Below are 10,324 nucleotides of genomic sequence, written 5' to 3'. Positions count from 1 at the left end.
TGAATGACTTACACTGAGATGTACACTCTTGTTACTTGGTTTTGCTTTGATGTGATTGTGAAATAAAGTATTTAACTTATTTTAATTTTAGGAGAGCCACAGTTGAGAGACTGTGGACTTTTAAAGATGTTTTGAAATTTTGCAGAAACATTAGATTTTTTTAAGAGCATGAACTTTTAGAGTATTCAAATTTATAAAGAAAGTCTATGGGACTTTAAAAGATTATAATATATTGTATACTATAATATTAATATCAAGTTTTGGGGACAACAAGAAAAGAAAAAGTATGTCTATGGGATGGTGTTTGTCAAATTGACAAGGCATGAGTTTTTCTAGCTAGAGTTTGTCAACCTGAAACAAGCTAGAGACATCTCAGAGGAGAGAACCTCAATTGAGACAATGATTCCATATAAAGTGTTTGCAGGCAAGCAAGCCTGAAAGGTATTTTCTTAATTGTTGATTAATGGAGGTGGGTCCAGCCAATGTTTTTTGAATAAGAAATATCTGTTTGAAGAGCAAGCCAGTAAGGAACATTCCTCTGTGGTCTTTGAATCAGATCACAATTCTAGGTTCTTGTCTTGAGTTCCTGCCTTGGCTTCTCTAGGTGGATATAAACCCTTTCTGCTAATGCTGCTTTTGGTCAGGGTGTTTTTCAAAGCAATAGAAACCCAAATTAAGACAGCAAGTGACAATTGTTTATTCATCATTTTAACCATTTATTTATCTGAGGACAAGTACTCAGAATAGAATTTATGTGTCAACAGTATTTATTATTTGTCTGCGACAAGTAGGACAGGTAGAGTTTTCAGATAGCCATGGATGAATACATTCATCATGATATTCATGAAAGCAAGGTAGCATTAGAATCTTACTACTTTCTGTGTATTCTGTAAGACAAATATTGCAGGCACATAATTTATCATTTTCACTAAAAGCTCTTACTGGGAATGTTCCAATCTGTTCTTTGGTAAGTCCTTCAGTATGGTTATTAGGAATGTCATCATAGTTGATAAAATCAGGCAAAGTTTCCCAAGAATCACTATCTTCAGATCCTTCTTCGTTAGCAAATTGTGTTTCTTGTCTGGTCCCAAAGAGTGAGTTAGAGGATAAAACTGGTTCATTACTGCATTCATTACTTTGGAATGCAGCTGGTAAATTTGTATTGCTGAAAATGCTGCTTTCTTCTATCATGCGTGTAGGCAAAAACTGTTGACTTGGTCTTGACAAGGAAACCAATGGGCAAGTTGTACTAGAATTACTGTCACCAGAATGAACTCTTCTACTATTTTCACTTGAAAATGAGTCACAAGCTTCTAAATTATTATCAATGCAATTACCACGTTCTCCTTCAAAAATTTCTGTCATGATTTGCCCTGATGTTCCATAGGGAGCTGTAGTTACTGTAGAATCTAAACCAGTATTTGAAGTTTGAGCAACAGAAAATATTTTGGAATTCTGCATATCTGTCTGACCAGAATGTGAAGAAATATTTGTGTGTTCTTTTTCAGTTGATGTTACAGATGTAGACTGACCACCATGAGCAGTGTTCTCTATTTGTTCTCTTGTTGAAGATGACAAAGAACTTTTTGGTGTCCTAATTATTTCAAACTCACTGCACAATGGAAAACGTGACTGAAGTTGACACAACAGACAAGGCTCATCAAATTCAAGATCGGAAGAAGATTCATCTGATTCACTATAATGAGCTCCCAATAAAGCTGCAAGCTGAGTAGGTTGAGGTAGCCTACTTTTAGTCATGTCTCCAACTATCACAGCATCTGGACTCTCACTTTTGGTACATTCTCTATCTCGATTCAATATGCTGTCCATTAAAATTTCAGTTATACCTTCTCCTGGTGTTAAAGTAGACTTAGGTTGTTGATGGTCTCTTTGCTTCTGGCTGTTTCTACTCGTGTCGTGACATCCAAGTCCTGGAAGTAATGCATGGTCATTTTGTGGATTTAAGTTCTTATTATTAAAAGTAGATCTCATCCTTCCACTGATATTGTTTGTGTTACTCTTATATTCTGTTTTCCAAAACCCACACTCCACTATCTCCCTTTGTGTCCTTTTTTCAGATGGTTGAAAGAAGGTATATTGACCTCTTTCAGATTCACCACTAAGAAAAACATCTGAAGTCTTTGCTCCACCTGTAAATACAAAGTGAAAGTTAGTCAGAAAGGAGTTGTCAAAATTAGAACAAATGCTGTTTTGACACTGTTCCAAAAAAGAAAAGAAGCACCCAAAGATTCGCATATTTAAATCTGAATTTAATTCATATTTCAAAGAGAATCAGTACTTTTGTAAAGTATAAAAATCTGAACTTACAAGTAAAGGTAAGAGAATGCCAAACTACTGTTGAAATAGCTTATTCTAGATGAATTTATGTAAATTTAAAGTGAGTCAGAGGGCACTGCTGTTCAATGTTTCAGAATCATATATATCACCATGGAGAGGAATCTAATAAAGATACGAATACAACCAAACTAATAATAGTTATAAAAATTCAAAAAAAGATTTAAAACAATTTTTCTTATGTTATGCACATGTGCATATGCCTGTTTGAGCATATACCATATGTTTGCAGATGCCTCATGTAGTTACCAGTAATCAGATCTCCTGGATCTAGATTCACAGGCAGTTGTGAGATAACCAAAATTTTGGAAAAAATTGAACACAGTTCCTTTGGAAGAATACCAGTTGAAATTTACTGCTGAGCCATCTTCACAGTCTCAAAGAAAAGTTCTACTCAAGATACAACACTAATATTGACGTTAAGATTTATTCATATTTTATTACTTATTATTGTGTAACTTCATTTCTAGGCTCATGGATTGCATGCTTTCATTGGAAATGTAAGAAGCCATCTTAAGAAAATAAAACATTATAGTTTGTATTTTTTACATAGTAATATTAATTTGCACCCAGAGAGAAAAACACCAGTTCTTAGTATCAAGTATGTTTTTTAAGTGAAGCACCAACCGTAGTGACGGTCGTCTGCATGAATTGGGAGACATTCTTTTTTTGAAAAGATGATTGGCACCATTCTTGGCCTTGTCATACTGCGTAGAATTAACATAAACACATATATTACCTGTATACTACTCATTATCACAACCAAAACTGCTTTGCAGATACTAGCAGATGACTATGGTGTGGAGAACAGAATTATGCAAAACTTAATTTGTTGATGTAGATTTTCTTTTTTATCACTTCTCAAAAGAAGAAAGACAATGGACCAACAAACATATGAAAAATGGTGAATATCATTTGCCATTAGGTACTTAAGTGCATATCAAAATTATAATTAGATGGATGCTCTCTTACTACCGTGCAATATTTTACAACCACTGTTGCTATTATTAATTAAAAGAGCATACATTTTATAATTTATAATGGAGAAGAAACAAAATAATAGAGCCTCACTCTAACACAACCTTTATTGTTTATGGTGTTTTGATAACATTCTTGTTGGAAAAGTCTAAAAAAAGCTCTATAGTTTGCACCTCAGATCTTGTATGTTGAGAAAATGTGCTACTAATTTCTAGAAACTATCACAGCCTCATTTACTGTAAGATACTCAAAACACTCAGACAATGTGTTATACAGAAATTTCCAATGTACTGAATTCAGAGAATTCAATGGTTACTGACATCTATTCCAATCGTTGACTTGTGGAAGTCTGGGGTTCCTCCTCGTTCTTTTCTGAGGTCTATTATATACCCTCACTATTTCAGGTTCATCTTCTTTTGATTCACCTGCTTGTGCCAAAATTGATTCAGACTGTGGATATTCCCTTTGCCTCTGGTTATATTCCATAAGTTCTCCTGCAAAATTTGCAAACAATAGTGTTTCATGCAGTTGAGTTTGTATCATACAGGTTAACACTTAACTTGCTACATATACTGGGAGGGTTTGAATTTCTGTGAAGTTTGGATTGGTGTGCTTTTAGTTCACTTTAAGATGTATTTTAATAATATAAGGAAAGAGATTAGCCGGACTCTTAAAAAATACCATTAGGCACATACTACAAATGATTGCCCATTCCTGTGACTAACAAATAGGACAAGACTAGTAAGGAACTCCAAAATAGAGAGCCAGCATATAACAGTGCTTTGAAGTATTGCTTCAAACATAGTGATAAAAAGGGACAAAGCAGATGGTAGAACACACCCAGTCAAGAACTGGTACAGTTTCCAGTGAACAAGTGCTGAATAATGAGTGAGTAGCTATCCAGTAATGCCAGTGATTGCTGAAAAACATGGCTGTTAGTTGCCAAGAAGAAAAATGAACAGTTCATTCCTACACACTCATTTCCTTTTGGGGCTACTTTTAATGTGAAGTCAGTACAACTAAGAGGTTAGGAGATTGAGCTCAAGATGAGTAGTGAGTCTCAAAAATGTGTACAGTATACTTAAGTGCGAGGAAAATTGCAGATGAAAGGTAGAGTAGAGTCCCTGTGGTATATGTACTAGCATAGAGATTGGGGAAGAACAAAATTAAAAAATAACAGAAATAATACAGACTTTAAAAACACATTTAACCCTGCATACATAACAATAGAGATTGGTAGTGCAATGAAATAGCAAATTTGTCACTCTAAATACTTGCCCAGAAAATCTTTGTTTTTAGTATTTTATAGGAATAGATTCAAGAAGCCATTTTCAATATGGTTGCTTATACAAGATGCATAATAACTTCAACAGTACACATGGCAATGGGATAGAGTAAGCCTTTAAGGTTCCATCCCTAGAATGAAGAGCTAGAGACAGTGAATGGATGTTGAGAGTGTGGATAGTTAGGTTCTTACAGGCATGGGAACCCCCTCATAGGTCATCCAATCCACAATCCAAAGTAGCCAGCCATATACACTTGAACATATGAGCAAAAAATATATATTTTTTCACATTTTCATTTTTTATTATTTTATGTAAATTAGAAACAAGATTGTTTTACATGTTAATCACATTTCCCTCTCTATCCCCCCCTTCCCCTGGCCCCCACTAACTCCCTATTCCATCCTCTTTCTGTTCCCCAGGGAGGGTGAGGCTTTCCATTGTGGATCTTCAAAGTCTGTCATAAAATTAATTTATATAATATACTGCAGAAATCATTGTCCTTTTCCACTTTCATTATGGAGGAGAAAGAAAATGAAAGTGAAGTGGATTACAACAATTGACAAGCATATCAGAATGTAAGTATACAAAGAATATAAAATATAAAGATGTATTTTATAAGATGAAATGAATCCTTTCTCCCCAATTCACTTTTGGTCATGGTGTTGCAGAGGAGCAATAACCTAATGAAGACAGGCAGCCATCAGAATTTTTTTCACTTTTAATGACTAATTAAGCCTTAAGAAAGAAAAGAGATACACTTTGAATGCTAAATCTCATTAGCAATTGAACAAATAGTAGTACCGATGAAATGCTCACAGAAGACATATTTGTGGTAATTTTCCATATGTTTGTTAAATTTTGATGATTGTGAGTTGACATAAAATGCCTGTAATACCAATTCAACACATTGGACCTAACATAGTATTTAACAGGGTATGTTCAAGAATCTAAAGAATTCTTGTATTTTCGGTTGGATTCATACAATACCACTTTCATGATGAAAATTGTTTTAATCACCCTTGGCAAGACAGTAATAATCCAATATCTTACACTTTGAGAGAAATGTAGCTTCTATGGTTGGAACCATTTCAGAATAAGCAATACTGAATTTATGCCAAAATAATTCCACTGGGGATGTTTCCTTAGCATTTGTGAAACTAGGTTATATAACATGTTTTTACATTGTTTAAGATGTACATCTGACTCTTAAAAAGTGAACATATATGCAAAAATTATGACTATTATTAAACAGCATAGAGTATTATCAAAATTATGTGGATATATATAAAATTCCATTGAAAATGGCTGTCAAAAGTTAATGAACACTCTTTCTTGTAACACATTCTACACAACAGTCATTCTTTGTTGGAGAAATTAAAAAAAAATAACATTTTACTCTGTGAATTCAGTGCTGACTTGCATCAGGTCCAAAGAAAACATTAATTCCACAAACTCTAAAAGGTAGTCAAAATATCTGGAAATGAACTCAACCTGAACTATAGTGGGATTTCTGGCCGGTTGATAAAAGCCAGCATACCTAAAGAATTTGTGAACACAGTTCCCTGGCTACCAAAAGCAGTAGTTTCCATTACCTCTAGCAGAAGGTTCGTATCACTCTTAATTCAGTATATCAAGGTGTGAGTTAGTCCCCACATTAGTATTCTGGTCATTCACTCCCCCAGCAAATGATCCTAATTGTAATCTGGCTATTCTCACTCTTCTGCTCTCCTGTTCCTGCTATTCTCACTTTGCTTTCTCTATTTTCTATCATTTACTATTCCTCCATCTCTCACAGAGAGCCGTGCCTGTGTCCAGTATGCTGGCAATGTTTTCCACGTTTCTAAAGTCTCTGATTGCTCTGTCTCTAATATAAATAAAACCTTTCCATACAATGGAGCAATCATGTTTTCAGTTTATACAACTTACTTTCCATCCATCGTCTTTCTCTCCAATTATCTAGACTTCTCTGTCTTCTTCTTGTCTGAATTCTGGTGGATGTAACTTCCATCAGTGTGTCAGTTGCATTTCCTTCTGATATATTTGACCTTCTAAACATAGACTTAGATCCAGAATTTTCCACTTGCCTCTGGTTCTTCTTCATATTTTGTTCTCCAAGAAGTCTTGCAAAAAATAAATGGTCATGTGTTAGAGCTGGGTTCTCATAATTATCATTAACACTCTCTCTTTCCATGAAATTATAACCTTGTGACTTATTCAGAGATGTTTCTTCCCAAGAACAGAGTTCTCTTTGTTCTTCTTCTGCCATAACTTCATGTTGAATGAAAGGAGTCGGCTGGTAACTATCAATATCATAAGGAAACATATCATGCAAATGATCTTCTTTACCTGATACAACAAAATGGGAAGAAGTAAGAAGTGATTAAAAATGAGACCCATCACAGCAGTATTTATTCCTGGCATACAGAAGGACTCTGGGAACCCATTCCACGTGGAAGGATGCTCTCTTAGCCTGGACACTTGGAGAAGAACCTGGGCCCTTCCGAGGATGATGTGACAGACTCTGAAATTCCCTCATGGAGGCTCTTGCCCTCCCTGGGGAGCAGAGGGGGGGATGGAGTGGGGGTGAGGAGTTGGGAGGATTGGGGGATGGGGGAGGAGGGGAGGAAGAGGGAACTGAAATTTACATACGTAAAAAGTTAAATAAAAGTATATATATGATAAAATTAAAAAATAAAACCCATCATAAAACATTTCTCAAAATCTTTGTTTTATGAACTAGGTCTTCTGTATGTGTTTTATGCCTGTTAGCTTGGTAATTTTGTGAGAATCCTAACAGTGGGAACAAGTTCATCGCTGACTTTTTTGCCTATGCATGTGCCTCTTTCACTCCTACTGGATTCCTTGTCAAGCTTCAATAGGAGGGCTTTTGAATTGTTTTATTGTGTTTTCTTTTGTTGTGCTTGGTTGTTGTCTCTTGGAGGAATGCTCCTTTCTTAATGAGCAAAGTGGATCTGGAGGAGAGGGGAGGAGGGATGGATCTAGGTAGAATCAAGGGAGGTGAAATTGGCTCTGATGTATTGATGAGAGAAGAATCCATTTCCAGTAAAAATAAAGCACATGAAGAGGAGCCTGAAGAGTTAGATATTTCATGAACATTTAATATTTTCAAAATCAGTACAGTTGGCAATGGCACAATCTAGATTTAAAAGTAAGAAAAAGATAATTCAGATTCTTGTTGGAAAGCTTAACATTTTCTTAGATAAATTTAGGAACATCTTAGAGAAAAGCAGAAAACGTCTTTTTAAATAACCTCCTTAGGAATTATCATTAGTCAGTTTCTTTTAGTCCTTGGTAAAGATACTGAAATGATCAAACAAATATATAGCAGTAGATCCAATAATAGTATTTTCGTTCAAATATCAATTTTATCTGATGTTCATTAACTTATGATTTATTTCTAGGGTCTTGAGTGATATACCTTTGAGAATGCACGGGATTGTTTGAAGTATAAGTCTACTGAAACTTGTAAATAAAAAAATGGGTTTAAAATAACATAAATAACTCATATAGTTGCCAGGAATTTGAGTTGGCCTGAAATGTAGAACCAGATAAAATTAGCACGGTAATCCATTGTACTGCATATAATATCCCAATAAAAAACTAAAGTATTACAGGAGAATAGTGTAGGTGAGTGCACAGTGAGGAAACCAATGAAGTGATCACTGGGGAGAAGGCAGATGAAGGAGAGAACAATCAAAGTTATTGGGAATGCCAACTGGTGAACTCCAGGCCTGTCTCTTTGTAGCAGAGAAAATAGCAAAAATGGTGGGACAGTCCTGGAAGTTATAAGTTATTGCGGAGGAAGGAGGGCTGCCTACCTGTAACAGCCTGGGAACTAACATAGTGGAAGAGTAATGGGGGAGGTGAGAAATGCCAGAAGGCTACTTTAGCTGCTTTGCTATTCATAACAGGTATATGTTACCATGAACCAGAGGAGCCTGAAAGTTAATTTTTGGCTTTGATATGTAACCACATGTATATGCCAAGGGAAGTGCCACTTTCTTGTGACAGAAACATATTTTACTGGCTCCTGAAGAATGCAAACTGGAGGCTTTATCTTTTCATCAGCAATCATTTTAGCAGTCTCAGAGGCAAGACTGCCATTTTGGGATTGCCATAGTCTTTTGAGTAATTGGGATTCCCTTTTGACCTGACAGCTAGTAGACTTTTCATTGCATGCATATAATAGCATGTTCAAGGACCAAAGTATTTTACTCAAACTTTGTTACATTGTAGAATTTCTTATTTCCCATTGGAAGAGAAACAGTTGTCTTGAGGCTAGAGCAAGGTTTCTCAACATAATCAATATTGATTTGGGGGATCAGGTGGCTTTATTTGGAAGTTGCCTTGAATGTCAAATGGTATTTGGTGGAACTCCTAGAGTTTCATCACTGGGATATTAATTTAGGCCTGGGACATTTATTACTGTAATCCCATCCTCAACTCACAATCATTTAAGAATTGTTAGTATATGCCTACTATAGAAAAAATACTGTTCTCCACTGAGACTTTTAATTAAGACTATGCAACATTTGTGGGGTTTTTTTTTGGTTTTTCGCGACAAGGCTTCTCTGTGGCTTTGGAGGCTGTCCTGGACCTCACTCTGTAGACCAGGCTGGCCTCGAACTCACAGAGATCCGCCTGCCTCGGCCTCCCGAGGGCTGGGATTAAAGGAGTGCGCCACCAACGCCCGGCTCGCAACATTTGTGTTTTCTTTTGAAGATGCTATGTTTATGAATTCTCAGAAGAAGAAATATACAGTTCAGCTAACATATTAAAAGTAATATGTAATTTTATACATTGGGGAAGTACACATCAAAATTATACAAAAATGCCACTTCATGCTGTGTGTACTGGCTACCACACAAATATACCATTTCCTATGTTCATATCGAATAGTTCTGTCTGAGAAATTTCTACTGAAAAGATATTCTTTCTTATAGAAACTTTAACAAATTTGCTAATGCTAGAGTCTTCATCTAGTAGTTGATAGAAACAGAAACATATACCCACAGCTAAACACTGAGCTATACTCTTGAAATCCAGTTGCAAAGAGGGGGAAGTGATGAGCAAAGGGGGCAGACCAGGCTGCAAAAACCCACAAAAACAGTTGACCTGAACAATGGGGAGCTCATGGAACCCAGACTGATAGATGGGAAACCAGGATAGTACTGTTCCAGACCCCTGATTGTATGTGTCAGTTAGGAGGCCTGGGCAATCTATGGGGCCTCTGGCAGTGGATCAGTATTTATCCCTACTATACAAATGGAGTTTGGCAGCCCATTCAACATAGAGGAAATCTCTCCCAGCCTAGACACACAGGGGAGGGCTTAGGCCCTGTTCCAAATGATATGATAGACTTTGAAGATCCCATATGGAAGACCTCACCCTCCCAGGGGAGCAGAAAGGGGATTGTATTAGGGGTTGTTGGGGGCAGAAGAGTAGGGGGGAGAGGGAACTTGGATTGACATGTAAAACAAGCTTGTTTCTAATGTAAATAAAAAAAGAAAGAAAACACCTAAAATTTTTGCTGATTGGAAACTCATTGAATTCTTGGCATCTCATTGTGTTCAGTTCAACCTATATCTCATTCACATTTGTGGTAAGACTTTCAGAGGTCTTATGCCATTCATCATCAAAATTTATAAAAGATTTAAATAAGTAAATCTTGAGGTCACTTAATT

At 36.1% G+C, this 10,324-nt stretch overlaps 1 protein-coding gene across 1 annotated transcript; it reads right to left on the bottom strand.

Annotated features, from left to right (window-relative positions):
- Positions 1–707: 707 nt before the first annotated feature.
- LOC121138546 (E3 ubiquitin-protein ligase RNF12-A-like) lies at positions 708–6,950 on the bottom strand. The gene is made up of 3 exons (XM_040741229.1): positions 6,546–6,950; positions 3,654–3,827; positions 708–2,150 (listed from the first exon to the last, which is right to left on the bottom strand). The coding sequence occupies exons 1-3, from the start codon at positions 6,940–6,942 to the stop codon at positions 751–753; spliced, it is 1,971 nt and encodes a 656-aa protein (XP_040597163.1). The 5' UTR covers positions 6,943–6,950; the 3' UTR covers positions 708–750.
- Positions 6,951–10,324: the final 3,374 nt, after the last annotated feature.

This window comes from Mesocricetus auratus, unplaced genomic scaffold, assembly GCF_017639785.1.
Source record: "Mesocricetus auratus isolate SY011 unplaced genomic scaffold, BCM_Maur_2.0 contig_5712_pilon_subseq_1:26781_obj, whole genome shotgun sequence".
NCBI lineage: Eukaryota > Metazoa > Chordata > Mammalia > Rodentia > Cricetidae > Mesocricetus > Mesocricetus auratus.
The sequence above is the reverse complement of the archived record's forward strand: the minus strand, read 5'-3'. Positions and strand labels throughout refer to the sequence as shown.